General features: G+C 46.2%; 1 protein-coding gene across 1 annotated transcript in view; it reads left to right on the top strand.

Moving 5' to 3' along the window:
• The window catches only part of SPEG (striated muscle enriched protein kinase), an 85,539-nt gene that overhangs the window by 9,584 nt on the left and 57,226 nt on the right, over positions 1 to 18,729 (top strand). Inside the window, 5 exon segments of the mRNA XM_051983491.1 lie at positions 3,025 to 3,114; positions 3,211 to 3,562; positions 6,101 to 7,407; positions 8,513 to 8,656; positions 8,798 to 8,980. Of these exon segments, the coding sequence (XP_051839451.1) occupies positions 3,025 to 3,114; positions 3,211 to 3,562; positions 6,101 to 7,407; positions 8,513 to 8,656; positions 8,798 to 8,980 (2,076 nt within the window).

Below are 18,729 nucleotides of genomic sequence, written 5' to 3'. Positions count from 1 at the left end.
GCCGCCCGGCCCGGCCCTCCCCCCCTGCCATGAAGAAGCTGTGGGTGAAGAAGCGGTTCCAGGTAAGGGTTCTCCCGGCCGCGCGTGGGTGGGGTAGGGGGGCCGAGGGCCGGGGCGCCGAGAGGCGGGGCGGAGGCGGGGGCCCCAGGGAGCGCTAGGTGGGCATCGGCCTGGGCCCTTCCCAGGGCGCCGCGGCCTCGCCTGGGCACCCCTTCTACCCTGGTCCCTGGTCCAGCCTGCAGGCTGGCTCCCCGCGGGGCCCCGATGCCCCCTCCCCGCGCTGCGCTAGCTAGGCCCATCCCCCACTCCCTTCTCCAGGACCACATCCCGGTACCCCAGGGTGTCTAGCACCTTTTGCCTTTCTGTCCACAGCTGTCAGCAGCCTTCCCCCTCTCTCTTTTCTCTTCCCTGGTCTGATCCTTTTCACTGCTGCCCCGTGCCTCCATTCTGCCTACTCCCTTCCTGTGGGGTGATTCCATCCACCTTTGCGATCTTCTGTTTTACCGGATTTCTAAATGCTGACTTCGCTCTCCCTAGCTGCCCAGGAGGAACTCGTCTTCATATTAACATCCTCCTTGCCCCTGGTGACCCTGCATCCTCTCCTGCACTCACACTCTATTTCTGAGACTTCCATACCTTACCATGTCTGATGTCCCCACCCATGTCCCTGACTCATATTTCCCTTCCACTCCCTACCTTCCCACGTTCCAGTGTCCAGGCCCTCTCCTCAGCCCCCTAACTCTACGGCCCTGTGCCTCCCCATGATCCTATACCTCTTCTTATATAGAACCTCCCATTCCCCATGCTCTTCTCCCTCCCTTTGTTTTTCTTTCCTCAATCCTCCCTTCTTTCCCCCATTCCCTTCTTCATATGCTCCATGTCCTCCCACATCTCTGGATGTCAGAGTCCTCCAAGGTCTCCTTGTCTCCCCTTGTCTTACCACCTTGTGTTGAGGTTCTCCACATTTCTGGGCCTAAGGTTCTTTGTTGTTCCAAAACCTGGACAGCTCACCAAGCTGGTATAAACATGTATACAGGTTTAGTCAAAGAGGGCCAGATGCTTAGGTAGCAGGGTTGTGGGTATAGGGATCCCAGAAAACCCAATGAATATTTTTCTGGAAAAAGATTGGTCATTGGGTTTCCAGCAGGGAATCTTTTCCCCTAAATGCTCTTGGTATTATATATTGCCCTTGCCTCCTTGTGCTCCCCACTCCATGACACAGGTCTCTCATAACAACTCAATTTGATTTTTCTTTTTCAGAAAACTGGCCACTCACGGCGGGCCTTTGGTCGATTCACCCATGGTGCGTGCGACTGTGGCTGTCCCTACTTTATGCCCCTTTCCCAATGGTACCCTTCCCAGGCTCACTTGGCTAGATTCTCTCCAGACTCCTAGACAAGGGGTCAGACTCATGATGATGCCTTATTACTTTTAGTATCCCCTTGGCATTTGACATAATCCTTCAACTTGAATGTATACAGCCAAGAGAGGGACAGAAGTCAGGGAGGACTAGAGTCAACGCCAGAGAGGGTCCACATTTTCTGGTCCTCACCTCTGGGACTTCTGTTTGGCTCCTTGTCCCACTCATGGTTGTAGATGTGGAAAGGTAGACACCCTCCCTTTGGTAAACCCTAAATGGGGTTTACTTTCCCTTTGTAAAGATGGAGAAACTGAGGCAAAGACAGGAGAACGGGCTCAGAATTCAACAGGATTGGGGGAATTTGGAACAAAAGCCAGGAGTTTTGACTTTCAATCTAACCATTGGACTTTTTAAGGGGAAGATTGATTGTGTGTGTGTGTGTGTGTGTGTGTGTGTGTGTGTGTGTGTGTGTGTGTGTGTGTGTGTGTGAGAGAGAGAGAGAGAGAGAGAGAGAGAGAGAGAGAGAGAGAGAGAGAGAGAGATTTGAGGAATAAATATTCCAGATATAAAATAATGGTGCTTCCATGGATTCAGAGGGCCTCAGAATAGTGATTTGGATGTGCTTATTTTAGGCAATGTTGTGTTTGGTATGGCAATAAGTGTGTGTGTGTGTGTGTGTGTATGTGTGTGTGTGTGTGTGTACCTAGTTGTTCCAGCACACACGTGTGAGGACTGGAGTGTGTCTATATGTTATAGGCCAAGGATAGAGTATAATTGAGGAGGAAGGGGCTGATGGGAAGGAAAAAACCTTATATACCGGGACCTTATTATTCCATGTATAATAGGAACATTTAGATAAATCCAGAGAGAGGAGAAACTAGTTGTCAGCAGTGTGAGATTCTGCTCCCAGGTTCCCCCACTCAGTCCCTGCAGAACATCTCTGGGAACTGGGCAGCCCAATTTCCCCCCTCTACCCCATCTGCCCCATCATGCCCTGCCCCACAGACGCTCTGATAACAGTCTGTCGATGTCTCTCTCCTGCTGCTCCTATGGAAGCGAAGTTTTCCGCTCCTGCAGAAAGCAAAGTTACGGTAGGAAACGGATCCCTGCCCTGCCCTTCTGCTCCTCGGTCCTTCCTGAGGGTTCCTGGCCTCATGGCCTGGCCCCAACCCCATTTGCTGGTCTGGGGTGGAGGATGGGGCTAGCCCTGTAAGTTGGTGGCTTTCCCTGAGAGTAAGGTGTGACAGTGACTGCCATTTTTCCTTGGGATGAAGTTCCTTTCTACCTCTGAATCTGAGTCCCTTAAGACCTGGGACAGTGTTGGCGCTGTAGAAAGGGACCTGGAGAATAGCAGGCAGAGGTGTAGTGGGATCAGCCCTGGGCTCCTTTAGGTGGTTGGGAGTGCTGTCAAAGGGAGGTATGGTATGTATGGGGGGAGGGGGTGGTGGTAGTAGGAGTGAGGAGGAACTAGGGGCCCAGAGGGTGATGGGGGGAACTTTGGGAATGGAGCAGGAGCAGGGAGCTAGGGGGGCCTGGCTGATGTGGCAATGGAACTGTGTTGGGGTCGAGATCAAGAAAAGGGAAGAGTTCCAGGAGAAGCAGAGGAGGTGGTACTTGTGGGAGGCAGAGAGGGGCTTTGTCCATGAAGGTCCCTTCTTCCCTAGACTCGGAGACTGGTGAAGATGATATCAGTGATGCTCAAGAGACACAGCGCCTGGAACTACAAGATGATGGGGCCTTCAGCACTCCCACAGGTTGGTTCCTCGGAAGCCTGGGCCAGGGGGAATGCTTCCAGGAAAAGTGCCTTGTACCCTCTTAACCTCCGAGCTCATGACTTTTCCTCTTCCTAGGGGGTTCCAACACCCTGGTGGGTTCCTCCCTTGACACCCCTCCGACCTCCGTGACGGGAACCTCTGAGGAGCAGGCGAGCTGGTGGGGCAGCGGGCAGACGGTGTTGGAGCAGGAGGCGGGCGGCAGCGGTGGTGGCGGTAGTTCCCGCCGGCTCCCAGGCAGCCCAAGGCAAGCACAGGCAGCCGGGGCCGGGGCCGGGCCGCGGCACCTGGGGGTGGAGCCGCTGGTGCGGGCGTCTCGTGCTAATCTGGTGGGCACAAGCTGGGGGTCAGAGGATAGCCTTTCGGTGGCCAGTGACCTGTACGGCAGCGCATTCAGCCTGTACAGAGGACGAGCTCTCTCTACACACGTGTAAGTAATGGCCTTGGATGGCCCTGCTGCACCTCCACTTCTCCACATTCCCCTGCACTGCCCCCATCACTGGCCCATTTTCTCCCTCACTGCTCCATCTTTCTGTGATTGACCCATTTCCCCTCCATCGCCCTATCTCCCCCTCATCCACCTCACTTCTACACAGTTTTTGTCCCATCCCACCACATCACGTCTTCCCCTTGGTCTCTCATTCTTCAATTCCCCTGTGCTCCCACCTGCCCTAACCTCATCATTACGCCCCCATTGCCTCTTGGATTCCTCCATCCTTTCCTCTCTCCCTCCCCCTCATCTCCACAGCCCTCAGGATCCCCATACCTCCTCCCCTATCCGAGTTCCCACATCATTCCCAGTGTCTCCTCCCCCCTCTCTCTTCTCCCCCCCCTTGGCCCCCTCCGCTCCTGCTGTCTTAGCAGATGCTGCTTTTTTTTTTTTCCATTTTCCCTTCATATCCCTGTTCCCATTTGGCCCTTTTCTGTGAGAAACAGAACCTCTCAGCACTGCAGTTCCCAGGAGAGTGGGAGAGAGAAAGGGAAGAGAGCAAGAGAGCTGCTGGGAGAGAGAAGAGAGCTTGGTGGTAGGGGAGACAGAAGGGGAAAGAGGGAGGGCAGGAAGGGCAAAGGGAGAGAGCAAGTCAGGAGACGGGAAGGGTGGGGAAGGGGCAGACTGGCTAGGCTGTGTGAGGGGAGAAGAGGCAGGTTCATGAAGGTGAGGCAAAAGGAAGGTTCTCCCTCCTTTTGGGGATTAGAGAGGCCAGGGGCAAAGAAATGTTAGTTAGCATGGGGCTGTTTTTTGAGGAGTGTATAGGGAGGGGCTAGGGGGTATGGGAAGCTATTCTGGGAAAGGGGCACAGAGTGACACAATGTGGGGACTGTGGAAGCTGATGGGGAGCGGCTGGTGCTGGGACGGGGGGGTAGCATTTTGGGAGATGGGTGGGGACTAACTAGTGATACAGAAGGTTTTTGTTTGGGTCTATGGGTGGGTTGGGAGGAGGAGGGGGGAGAGTGGTTGTGGATGGCAAGGGCAGGAGGGTTGTTTTGCATATGGGTGAGGGTTGGTGGGATAGGGATGAAGTGGTAGGGGGAACTTTCCGATTTAGGGGAATCTTGTGCTAATAGCATTAGCTAGGTGGCCCTTCTGCTTGGACATGCCGGCTCCTGTGGCCTCCTCCTCCAACAAGGCCCCAGCCGGAGCCTGGAGTTGCCATGGCAACCTCCCAGGCACCCATTTCCTTAGTGATGTCTGTGGCACAGAGACCAGCCTGGAGCTGGGCCTGGAGCTGATTTGCCAGTAAAAGGGCCTTCTCAACTCTGGCCTCTTGTCTCTCCACGCCACATTTCATTTCCTGGGATAACTCAATGGGATTCCCTATCTCATAAATACATCCTTCTCTGAGAGAAACCAGCCCTCCCTCATCTTCTTTCCAGAATGCTCTGTATTCCTGTTGATGTTATCTATAGTCTTGTCTCCCTCAAGGCACCTTGTCACCCTCCCCCATGACTCCATCATTGTACCCATCACTCCATTAGGGGTTTGGCACTGGCACACAGGGGTCAGGCAATTGAGCTGCTCTATAGATTTAGGTTCCTACTTTGTGTGTGGCCCTGATATTGCCCTGGACTGGGAGTGATGTGACCTAGGAAGGATAGTGATGTGACCCCCCAAAAGATGCTCTGGCTTTCTTTTGAGAAGCACACCTACTATGTCTGCTCATTTTCCCTCACCCTAGAGATAAGATAGCATTTTAACATTGACCCCCCTCACTAATTGACTTGTAGGGTTGAGGGGGCAAGATCAGGTCCAGTGGAGGGCTGAGATGCAAGTGTTGCAAATCCAAGACCTTGAGTCATCAAGATCCTGTTGGCCAGAGGTCTTGGCTGATCCCTTGGGGTTGGGCCCTGGCAGATCCGTGGCAGCTGTGTGCACTGCCCCGGGAGTAGAGAGATTATTGATCCATTTCTCTGAAAAGATTGTGGTGGGATAGTGAGGCAAAGACAAGGAAATAAGTCTCCTCTTAGGAGCTGCAGTGGAGGGGAGAATCTCATGGTTGAAAATGGTGGCAGGTCTGGAAGGGTTGTATTCTCTTCAGGTCTTTCACTAAACTCAGCCTCCTTCTCTCCTTTCCCTCCCTCACTTCATCCTTCAGATCCTTAGTCTCGTTCTTTTCTTTCCCTCCTGTTCAGTTCTCTCTCTGCTGCTTGCCAGCTTTGGTGGCTGGGGAGAGAAGGCTGGCCAGGATTACTGGGGCCAAAACGGAGTTTATACCTTTCTCTCTCCAGCTTGGTCCCTAATACTCAGAGCCAGCCTTTGTCTCCCAAGGACCCTGCCCGGGCCCAAGTTCCAGCTCTGGCTGCAGCCTGCACACAGCAACCAATGGGGTCCCGGAGGGAGGGATGGTTGTTCACAGCTAGGATGTCCTGTCTTCCTTCCCTTGGGGCTCTTGCCCTGTGCAGCTTTCCCAGAATCTGTGTGGAAGCCCCGTTCCTTACACCAGGTCACTCTTTCTGACTTGATTTGCAGCAGTGTGCTACAAAGTGGGATTCGAAAAGAAGACCCTGACCCTCAGCCCCAGACTGCCAGTGAAGCTCCAAGACGGCCTGCCCAACCGCCTCCTTCCAAATCGGCTCTACTCCCCCCACCCTCCCCGAGGGTGGGGAAACGGCCTCCCCCCGGGCCTGGTACACAGCCCCCTGCCACCCCCACCTTGCCCCATAGGAAGCTTCAGGAACCAGGGGCACTGGACGAGTTGGAAGAGAAGAGGGGCAAGAAGCCCAAGTCATCAGGACCCTCCCTGGCGGGCACCCTGGAGTCTCGCTCCCAGACCCCTCTGAGTGAAGCTTCAGGTCGGCTTTCTGGGGTGCGCTGCTCCCCACGGTTGGTGCGTGCTGGCTCCCGGATCTTAGACAAGCTGCAGTTCTTTGAGGAACGTCGTCGAAGTCTGGAGAAGAGCGATTCCCCGGTTCCTCTGAGGGCATGGGTTCCCTTGCGGAAGGCGCGATCCCTGGATCAGCCAAAGGCCGAAGGTGGACAGTGGGACACCCCGGGGACCTCAAGGGAAGAGTTACGGGACGGGTCCCGGAGCGAGCTGGGCACTGTGGCAGAGAGGCGCTGGGCATTTCGGCAGAAGGCAGCTTCACTGGATGAGCGGGTCCGGCAGCGTAGCCCGAGCCCAGCCTCTGACCTAGAGCTCCGCTTTGCCCAGGAGCTGGGGCGCATCCGCCGCTCGGCTTCCAGGGAGGAGTTAGTTCGATCTCATGAGTCCTTGCGGTCCACGTTGCAGAGGGCCCCATCTCCCCGGGACCCAGGGGAGCCTCCCCTGTTCTCTAGCCCCTCCACCCCAAAGACTCCCCCACCAGAAAGCACCTCCACCATCCAGCAGCTGGCCCTGAGCAGCGTGGGGAGGGTTGGAGAGGAGGCAGCAGGAAAGGGCTCCGGTGTGGCCAGGGCCCGAGGGCAGGCGGGCAGGACAGAGCTTGGTGAAGGCCACCAGCAAGAGGTTCGTCGGAGAGAACAGTTCCCACTTACTCGGGGGAGGGCTATTCAGGAATCCAGGAGCCCGGAGCCCCCCGAGCTCAGGACAAAAGCACATCCAGGCCGGAAGCGGGACCCCCCAGTGCAGGCTGTACGCTTCCTACCCTGGGCCGTGCCTGAGCCAGAGGGGACTGCCATCTCCCCAACCCCGGAAAAAAACCAGCCTGGGCCCGAGGCAGAGAAGAGACTGCGAAGAGGCCCCGAGGAGGATGGTCCTTGGGGGGCCTGGGATCGTCGAGCACCCCGTAGCAAGGGCAAAGGTCATCATCGGACACGGCCTACCTCACCTGACCTTGGTACGGTCCCATGGGGATTGTGAGAGGACATGGGAAATGGGGGGACAATATTCAGAACGGAATTCAAACACAACTTATCTCACCTGATCTTGGGACGGTCCCACAGGGGGATATGAGACAGCATGGGAAACGGGGAGACAATATTCTTTTTTTTTTAGGGAATCCTTCTTGTCTCTTGGCAAATTTTTCAAAGATGACAATGTGCCAGGGGGGCAAACTCGAGACTTTTGGAGTTGTGGCTGAGAAAGTAGACCACTTCCAGTGGAATGTTTTGTGGGGTTTCATGCTAATATCAGCTACTAGCATAGAGCTGGTGAGACCAAGAAAGAACAGGGCCCATATGCCAGCAGTATTCTTTGGACCTGGTAGAATCTCCTTTTTCTTTCCTATCTACTACTCCCACCTCTCTCAGTCTCCTCCAGGCAGAAATGATTTTTCTGGTGGAGGTGCTTTGGAGATGAAAAGTAGGCAAAAGACAAGGGGCAGACCATTCAGATGCCCAACTCACCTTTTCTTTCTTTCTCCTGTTATGCTTGATAAAATACCTTGAAGCTATTGGCTATGGTTCAGAGTTTTGGGGGATGTCATTATTTAGATCTTGGGGTCCAGAGTATATGAGATTAAAAAGAGAGATTATAGTGAGATGAAGTCTCTAACACTCACTAAGTATTTACTGGGCACCAATAATGTGCAAGACTATTGGGTAGACATGTCATTCTTTCAGCCTAATAGGCTCTTTCTTCTCTGCTACCTTCTTCCTCTGCCTTCAAGGCTCTGCTGAATCCCTTGCAGAGGGTCCCCAGACCTTCCCAGCCTCCCCTTCCAGGGCATCGGTTACTTGTGCCTCTTGTTTGGTGGTCTTGGGACACCTCTGATACTGCCCTCTTGTCGAATCTTTGTATTGATTCTGAATTTTTCATGCCTTTTCTCCCTAAGAAAGCTGTAAATTTCTTGAGGGCAGAGCATGCTGATGGTACCTTGTATTTTCCTTGACATGGATGATACCTTGTATTCTCCTCGACATCCTGTACGGTACAATGTAACAGATATGGTCTGTGTTTTTGTACATCTTTCTTGATTTCTCTGAATGCTTCTTCGCCTCCAGAGTCCTCGGATGACTCCTATGTCTCAGCTGGAGAGGAACCTTTGGAAGCTCCCATCTTTGAGACGCCGCTGCAGAACGTGGTTGTGGCTCCAGGGTTTGACGCGATGCTCAAATGTATCATCACGGCCAATCCCCCAGCCCAAGGTGAGCCCTGGGATGTGTGAGTGGGGCTGCAGGGGGGAGATGTCTGCTTGCTTTGTCCTGCTCCTCGAGATACCCCTGCGAGGGGAAGCCAGTCGGGGCTCAGGGTCCCAGAGTGACCTGTCCCTGATGCTTTCATTGCAGTGTCTTGGCAGAAGGATGGAACAACTCTCCAGAACAGCGAGCGGGTCCTCATCCGGGCTGAAGGGGAGCGGCACACTCTGCTGCTTCAGGAAGCCCGGTTGGCCGATGCTGGTCACTATACCGTCACCGCCACCAACGAGTTGGGCCAAGCCACCTGCAATGCCTCTGTCTCTGTTGAACCCGGTAGGAATCCGGCAGTGCAGGGAGTTGGGAACTTTCTTTTTGTTTTAGTTTTTGGGATGGGGATGGTGGGGGAAATGGAATGGCTTTCTTCTTGAGTCAAAAGCTCTTGATAGCATGACTGTTGTGGCTGATTAAGGATTCGGGGGGCCTATCTAGCTCATTCTATTTTTAACCTAGAATTGAAGCTTTTTCTAAGGTATATGTGTTATTATGTATGAAGCTTTTTTTATATGTAATATATAAAAATTTAATTTCATATGCCAGCAGACTAATGAAAAACATTTTAAAATGTCCACTGTGATGTGGTGGGAAGAATAATGAATTTAAACAGAGAGAACCTGGATTCAGATTTTTTCTCAAATTCCTGTGTGATTTTGGACAAATTACTCAATTCCTCACTTGCAAAATGAGGGAGCTGGACTAGATGGCTCCTAATGGTTCTTTCCTGTTCTAAATCTTTAAGAGGTAACTTTGTGTTATAGATTAGGCCGTGCCCTTGGAGCCGGCAAAACTTGATTGCAAATCTGATTTTGGACACTTATTAGCTGTGTGACCCAGGGTAAATGATGAGGTGGGTCTCAATGGCTCCTTCCGCCTCTAAATCTATTATCCTATAACTGAGTCTCCAGCATGGATATGAGACTGTAAACTTTATGAATGTCTTGGGGCCTCCACCTCCCTTTCCTGACCCCCATTTCCCTAATTTTAGTATCACCAGATCCCCAGGGTTCACTTATTTAGAATTCTCTCCTCTCAAAGGAGGAATAGATCAGATGAGGTCATTCATATCAGGAATTTGCTGGAGTTTTTGGTTTTGTAAAGAAATGTGAGAAGGGACGTGGTACACCAGCTGAGCTGGGAAGAATCTTCTCTGTGAGTTTTTATTTATAGACCTGAATCCCTTGGATCAGTCTTTGATACCATCATTCCTCTAAAGCCCTTTGAGATCCTCAGATCCTTCTAGTTAGCTCTCTTTGTCTAAGTGACAGACATAAAGCTTTCTTTCTTCCTAGGCTTTGTTTTTTACTTTCATGACCCTCCTCTGTTTTCTCGTCTGTAAAATGAGAGGACTGGGCTAGCCTCCTTCTGAGATTCTGTCATAGTTTTGGACTCATTAGCCTGTGATCCTAAGCAATGTACTATTCATGTGACTTGGGGCAAACAACTTCCCTTCCCTGCTTTCCTCATCTGTACAGGGAGCAGCTTGGTCTAGAAGGTCCCAAAGGATTCATCTTTCTGGCCTGATGTTCTTAGATCCCTTCCTTCCCAGATATGAGCTGATCCTCATCTTTTGGAAAGAGATTTTTCTACGTGGTCTCTAAGGTCTATTTCTTCTTCCAGGTTCTGCTCATTCTACTTATTACCTATGTGACCTTAAGTAAGCTGCTGCCTCATTGGGTCTCAGTTTCCGCAAGGGCATTGTTGACCTCAAAAGTTGGAATGTTTTGTTCAAGGTCACACAGAGGAGGAAGTCTCAGTAGCTGCCCTTTACTAATGGAGATTTTTTTGGGGGGAATATTTTATTTTTTTCTCAACTACATATATAATCACTTTTTAATATTCATTAAAATTTTTAAGTTCCAAATTCTCTCCCTTTCTTCCTCCTCTCCTCCCTCTCTGAGATGGTAAGCAATTTAATATACATAATATATGTACAATCTTGTAAAACATTTTATTAGAGTTTTTTTTAAGAGAATTAACAAGGTACCCTTCAAATCGTACTAGCTAGGCAATTCTGGGAGAAGATAGCTCACTGGATGTTGTTGTAATCATGGTAATTTACAAGCTTTAAATTAAGAGAAATTTCTCTCTAAAATCCTTGTGAGGTCAGCACTGCTAATGTTTATAAACCTTCAAGTACTCTGGTAATGTCTGTATTATGAGGAAACTAATGCTTGTTAAGGGTTAAAGGACTTTGCCAAAGTTCTACAAGTACTTCAGAATTGTATTAAGTGGACCCTGATTAAAATTGTAGAATCTTAGTATTAGAAGGAACCCTTAAAGTCTTCTAATCTGATCCATACTGGGACTGGAGTAATCCCTGTAACAAAACTGTCTGAAGCTAGGTGGTTCAGTGGATAGATGTGACCCTAAGCAAGTCACTTAATCTCTGTTGCTGTTCCTCATCTATAAAATGGGTGCACTGGGTCCAGTGTTTTTCATTTTTCAATTAAAGCTTTTTATTTTCAAAACATACGCATGGGTAATTTTTCAAAACTGACCCTTGCAAAATCTTTTGTTCCAAATTTTCCCCTCCTTCCTCCCACCCTCTCCACTAGATGGCGGGTAGTCCAATACATGTTAGATATGTTAAAAGATATGTTAAATCCAATATATGCATACATATTTATATCTTGCTGCACAAGAAAAATCAGATCAAGAAGGAGGAAAAAACTGAGAAAGAAAACAAAATGTAAGCAAACAGCAACAGAGAGAGTGAGAATGCTATGTTGTGTTCCACATTCAGTTCCCACAGTCTTCTCTCTGGGTGTAGATGGCTCTTTTTGTCACTGAACAATTGGAACTGGTTTGAATCAACTTAGTGTTGAAGAGAGCCACGTCCATCAGAACTGATCATTGTATAGTTTTATTGTTGCCATGTATAATGATCTTCTGGTCCTCCTCATTTCAATCAGCATCAGTTCATGTAAGTCTCTCCAGGCCTCTCTGAAATCATCCTGGTGGTTGTTTCTTACAGAAAAATAATATTACATTACATTCATATGCCATAATTTATTCAGCAATTTTCCAATTGATAGACATCCATTCAGTTTTCAGTCTCTAGCCACTACAAAAGGGCTGCCACAAACATTTTGCACATGTGGGTTCCTTTCCCTCCTTTAAGATCTCTTTGGGACAGAATCCCACTAGAAACACTGCTGGATCAAAGGGTACACACGGTTTGATAACTTTTTACCAGAATGGTTGGATCCAGTGTTTTTCAAGAATATGGCAAATAAAAAAGACAAGTTCAGGGAACCCCTTAACAGTTCTTAATACCCTGGAGAAAGAAAAGGCAAACTACTCTGTGGGAGAACTCAGATGTGACTAAAAAACAACATAGATCTTTTTTTTAAAATTTAATTTAATTTTATAATAACTTTTTATTGACAGAACCCATGGCAGGATAATTTTTTTTTTACAACATTATCCCTTTCAGTCGCTTCTGTTCCGATTTTTTCCCCTCCCCTAGATGGCAAGCAGTCCTATATATGTTAAATATGTTGCAGTATATCCTAGATACAATATATGTGTGCAGAACCGAACAGTTCTCTTGTTGCACAGGGAGAATTGGATTCAGAAGGTAGAAATAACCCGGGAAGAAAAACAAAAATGCAAATAGTTCACATTCATTTCCCAGTGTTCTTTCTTTGGGTGTAGCTGCTTCTGTCCATCATTTATCAATTGAAACTGAGTTAGGTCTCTTTGTCAAAGAAATCCACTTCCATCAGAATACATCCTCATACAGTATTGTTGTTGAAGTGTATAATAATCTCCTGGTTCTGCTCATTTCACTTAGCATCAGTTCACAACATAGATTTTCTTGGCCTAAACCTCGGGGAGAGAAAATGGAAGAACAGATTAATTTAGGTCTTGGAGCTACATAGAATTGGTGAGGGAGGAAGGATTTCTCTCATCTCTACCTCTGATCAAAAAGTGCTTTAAGCTTGTCGCATCCTTCTTAGGTAATTTTCACACTTTCCCTGCCTCTAGACAAGGTGGATTCTCCTGTAAAAAAGTTACCTTTACCAAAAGGGGCCCAGTCTCAGAGCATCTCCTAGCATGAGGCACCGTACCCAGCCCAGAGTCCTAGGAATGGGAGAGCTGAAAGAGCTCAGAGCAAAAATATAATAGTGATGAGTAGAGGTCACTTTGTTTTCTATTTTTATTAAAAATTCTTACTTGGCCTCAGCCCAGCTTCTTTTGGGCTGAGCCCAGTTTCTTTCTAGTGAGGTGAAAGTACAAGGCCCATCCTAGTTTGTGCAGCCCAGGCAATTCAATTAAGCAAGTATCGAATTTGGAGAATCTATTCTGTGACCAACCCGGTACAGGGCCCTATATAAGGATCAAAAGGACTTGCTGTAATTGTCCATGCCTCAGAGGAGCTAAGAGTCTGGTTGGGGAGATAGACTATTACAGAGCAATATAGACAGAAAGAGCTGGAGTTATCAGAGAAAATTTCATAGGCTCTGAATGGCAGGGGAAGAGTGGGGAAGAGCATTTCAAGTAGGAGAGACTAAAGTGAGCTGCCCTATTCTATTTGATAAGCCTCCTAGGAGAAGAGACATTACAGTCTTCCTCAGTCACTCCTCCCAGGGTGTCTACTTCTTGTCAGAAGTACTTCCTGTTTTCAAGTCATAATCCAAATAAAATCCTCCCCGCTATAGTTTCATCCCAAACCACGGATTGTGTCCTTGGGGAGAATGAAGAATGTCTACTGTTGATTTTCTTTGTTAAGACAGATCTTTTCAAGATTTAAAACTCCATATTCAATTCTGCTTATTGTTTTTTTCCTCTCAAGAATGCATAGGCCCAGCTCTTTCTGAATCACATTTCTGAATTTTCTCTTGCTTCTCTGCCTCCCTTTTGCTTTCTCTCCCAATTCTTCATGTCTTAGATTAATTGTTGGCCCCACTTTGACCCCAGGACTTTCTGAGCTGAAGACAAAGGGAAGCCAGCCACATGTAGCTATCTCCCACATGGTGGAAATCTCTTTAAAATTCAAACAATTTGTTAATTAATTAAAAAAATTATCAACTAAAAAAACTAATTATAATAATTCAATGTATATTTGTACTTCTTTAGAATTTGTAAAGTATTTTGTATCAGGTATTTTTCCTATTTTATAGATAAGGAAGCAGGCTTAAAGATTTATTTACTCAAGGTGTACATAGCTAGTAATTTGTGGTTTCTAGATTCAAATATAGATTTTCCTGGTCTTGTATAAAACTTGCATTCCCCTGTGACCTCCACCTTCTTTTCTCTCATTTATATCTAAGGGACCTTGGAGTTCATCTAGTTGATGGGTTCCTAATCTAGGGTCTATGAATTTAAGAACAAATTAATTGTCATATCTGGGCAGCTTATTTCTTCTTCCTAAATCTGCTGCTATTCTACTTTTAAAATCTTTTTCTTTAAAAAAAAAAGACAATTAAAAAATTTTTTGAAATAAAATTTTGAATTCCAAATTTTCTTCCTGCCTCCCTTCTCCCTAAGACAGTAAAGTAATTCAAAATAGGTTGTCTATATTGGCTATTTTCTAGATATATAGAGAGCAAAGGAATTGTACAGACTTGGAAGGAAATAAAATGAGAAAGAAAGAAACTTTCAAATTGAAGGGATACAAACATATGTTGAATTATTATAATTAATTTTTATTGACAAATTGATTTTTTTCAAACAAATTGCTGGAATTTCAAAGGTATTCCAGCCATGTGGGAGACAGCTACATGGAGCTTGCTTCTCTTTGTCTTCAGCTCAGAAACTCACTGGGATGGGGGAGCTATAATTAACTGAAGACATGAAGAACTGGGAGACAAGGCAAAAAAAAGGCAGAGAGGTAATAGAAAATTCAAAAATGTGACTCAGAAATTGAAAATTGAAATTTCTTCTAATCCAGCTCCGTCCTTCTCCCTGTGTAGTTCCTGGGAGGCATCTACTATGGGCCCATTGGGAAATAATGACAGAGTTTAAGCTAGATTTTGACCATTAATTAATTTGAATTGAATAAGTCTTTATTAAGTACCTACTGTATATAAGGCATGGTCTTCAGTGCTGGGGATACTAAGACAAAATTGGAAGTGCCTGGATTGTAGGCCTACTAGAGAGGAAGGAAGCATTCACAAGAGTGGTCTGGTGCTCCCTCTTCCCCTCTACAGTGATCCCACAAACAAGGCAATTCTTTGCAATCCAGAACTCTTCAATAATTATTCACTTGAACTTCCTACCTACAGGCAGGGCTAGATGATGTTGGGACTATATATACTTCCTCTTTCACTGTTTCATATCCAGGGCCATTTTGTTACAGTCAGATCTGGATATTTTGTTACTGTAGTCATGATATATGGTTACATGGGAAAATATCCCTTTCAGAGAAGGGAAGTAAGCAGAATCAGGAGAACATTGTCTACAGTAGCATCAATATTGTAACAGTAATCAGTTATGACAGACTTAGCTATTCTGATCAAGACAATGATTCAAAACAATTCCAAAGGATGCACGATGAAAAATACTATCTATCTCCATAGAAAAAACAGGAACTCAATGCAGATTGAAGCACATTTTTAAATTTCATTTTTCTTGGGGCTTTTTTCTGTGTTCTCTTTTATAATATGACTAATATGGAAATCTTTTGAGATCACCCTAACAAAGCTGTCATCCAGGGGGACTTCTATTTATTGGAGAAGGCTAAAAAACTTTGACTAGAATGATCCAGGGTGAGCAGTCAGTGGTATCCCTTTCTTTCCTGACTGGGACAGTTCTTCATAGGAAATTGCCATGAACTTCTCCATTCCTATGGAGCTGGTTTCTACCTGATTCTAGTTCCATAAAGTACCAGTGAGGTCCCTATGGTTTGAGATGCCACTTCCTAGCTCAGACACACACCTGTGAACTCTAGGGGCTGGCTGCACTAAGAAATTCAGAATGGCCAAAGACTGGAATGAAGGATGATGTTGAATGTAGCTATGAATACTTTATGTTTCTGAAAATCTTCATTTAGCTGCTCCTTGCGTATTCTGCATTTTCTCTGGGGATTCCACCCTGTACTCACCTGTGGGATCTATGGCCTCCAAATCTCTTCCTGTGCCACGCCTTTGTAACTCCTATCCTGCATGCAGTCTGGCCAAGAAGCTTGCCATTTGTATCACCTTGGGAGCTCTGCCTTCTCCATGTAAGGAAGTCAGAAGGGCTCACTTGGGAGATTTAGTCTACTAACGATACTAACCTTAGAATTTAGAACTGAGGGACCTTAGAGTTAATCTAATTGATGAGTTCCTGACCTAGGGTCTATGAATTAAAATAATAATAATAAGTATATTTAAAAATAATTGGTTTTCTTTGTAATCCCTATGCATTTTATTTTATGTATATTTAAAGACAATTATCTTGAGATCATGATCCCCTCTAAATTAAGAACCCCTAATTTCTAGTCCCAATTTTTTGTTTGATTTTTAATTTTTTTTGAAAATTATGTATATTCAAATAAAAAAGCAAAAATGGATAAAAATATAAAAAGACTAACAAAACAAATGGTACACATCTTCCTCTCTTCTGAGATTATAAAGAATTGCACTTGTATCTGTAGATATCTCTTATATTGCTTGTCGACCCTATTCCCAAAGATGTGTGTGCTTCTAACAGTAGCGTTTGTGTTTTTCTTTTTGTTTTCATGGTCCTTTCGGATCCCTCCTGTGTCCATAGCATGGATTTGTTCTTGCTGTTGTTACTGGTGATTGCAGTGAGCTGTAGTCTACACATTTGGCTTTTGTTCTTGTTTTTTTGGATATGCTTGTTGTTCCTCTGCATTCACTTCATAAGGCTTCCCCAGATCTTGATCTTATAAATGTAGCCCAGGAATGGCCTGCCTAAGGTCACATAGTAAATAGTAGAATTAGCTATCACTTTAGTACAAAACCTTTTGTGATAGGAGAATTACATCTCTGCAGTGACGCTGGCTTCCTAATCGTTCACATAGGCTACACTTCTGAGTCCTGTAGAAGCCAAGGAGAAGGGGCTTACGCGTCAGGCTCCTGTCCAGCTCTGGTCTGGCGGCCTTCGAGGAAGCAGGCTTCTTTACCCTATAAGGCTGTGTTTCGGCCAAATGGCCTGGAGTACAGCCAGCTGCCTAGAGCTCAGAGAGTACAGAGTGAGCCAGTAAATGGAAAGAGTGGTAATATGGGTGGATGGGAAGATTGTCTCAGGCTAGGGGATAGAGATGGATATGGAGGAGCTTTTAAAGGAGGCAATGGGTACATGGAAAAATAGAATTTGTAAAGAGCATGGACTCTTATGTGAAAAGGCCTCTAGGGAGCAGGCCACTCCCATAATCCCTTCCTCCTTGCCTTTTTTCTTCCCCTTTTCTCTGCTGTGGCAGCCAAGGACAGCTTCCCTTTTCCCTACAGGGTGTTTACCCAAAGGGATCGGAGTCAGGGTCAATAGTGAGCCTGATGCAATAGGGAAAGGGGAGAGATATGTGTGGGAACAAATAAATAGACTCTTTCTGGCCATGTGAGAGTTAGTGGGCCAGGCTCTCTCATGCTTCTTAGACATACCCAAATCCTCCCTAAAAGGTTTTGCTGTGTTTTGGCCAAGCAGGTGTTGCTGATTTCCTCATAACATCAACTCATGTTTTATGCTTTTCAAAGTACTTTCATATCCCCTATGGAAGATAGGCAGAGTAAGAGCTGATGGGAGTAATGTGCAGATGGGGAAACTGAACTTCAGGCTGACAGCAGAGCATATCAGAAACTGGAATGGGAGTTTAGAAGATTTGTTTCTACCATGAAACATTAGGCAAATCACAATGCTTTACTGTACCTCAGTTTCCTACTTTGCAAAATGTGAGGATCAAATTATATGATCACTTATGGCTCCATAGTTATATGATTCTATCATTCAGTGACTTGCTGTAGAAGACTTAGCGTGGTGCAGCAATATAGGATTTGGGTTCAAGTCTTTCACTCAATGTCCATGTGATTTTGAACAAATCACTTAATCACTGGTCTTCAGGGTCCTCATCTGTAAATGGGGTTCATAACACTTGTACTATCTACTTCATGGAGTTATTGTAGGGAAAGTGCTTTGAACATCCTAAATATGAGCTATTACTTAAGATCCTATTGCTGAAACCTGGACTATAACTCATGATTTCCATGCAGGATTCTCTCTACTGCAACATTGATCAGTGGAATGGAGAGCTATCCCCCAAAATCCCAATGCAGTAGTGAGCAAACTCTCAGAGAATCTGGAAAAGGGAGCTAGAAAACTCTCTTGATGGAAAGGAGGAAAGAAACAAACACTTGTTAAATGCCTATTATCTGGCAGGCTAAATGCTTTGTGAATATTATCCTTTTTGGTCATACATGTATGTATGTATGCATGTATGTGTGTTTATGTGTGCGGTCAGAGATCAGGGAACTTTGAGGGCATTCTATTATTCTATTATTATCTCTATTTTACAGATGAGGAAACTAAGGCAGATAGCAATGAAATGACTTGTCCTGAGTCACACAGCTGGGTCTGAGATTGAATCTGAACTCATGTTTTCCTGACTCTGGGACAAGTCATCACTCCCTTTTGATGGGAAAGAACAAGCTGGCTATTGAAACAAGGCTGGGGATTTCTTAATGTGCCAGAGGAATAGAAACTATTATTACCACACTGAGAATGGTTTAGAGCTCTCAGTGGAATGAAAGTCCTAAAAGGCACATGATGGCTATCTCAATATAATTGAAAAAAATTGTCATGTAGAAGAGTTATTAGGCCTCAGACAGTACTAGGACTAAAGTGTGGAAGTTTCAGAGAGTCTGATTTCAAGTCAGTGTTAAGAAAAACTTCTGAAAAATTGGAACCATATTAAGTTGGAATGGGTTCTCTAGGGAAGCAGTAGGCTTCCCATCTATTTGTCAGGTGTAGTATAGCGGGAGATTATTATCCAGATTCAGTGTAGGGTTTTTCCCCAATGTTGAGATTCTTTGTTCATTTCCTCTGTTTATCATTCATATCTATGCATTCTGTTCTAGTCTCCT

This window comes from Antechinus flavipes, chromosome 3 (assembly GCF_016432865.1).
Source record: "Antechinus flavipes isolate AdamAnt ecotype Samford, QLD, Australia chromosome 3, AdamAnt_v2, whole genome shotgun sequence".
In the NCBI taxonomy this organism is placed as follows: Eukaryota; Metazoa; Chordata; class Mammalia; order Dasyuromorphia; family Dasyuridae; genus Antechinus; species Antechinus flavipes.
This window is presented reverse-complemented; position numbering and strand designations above follow the sequence as displayed.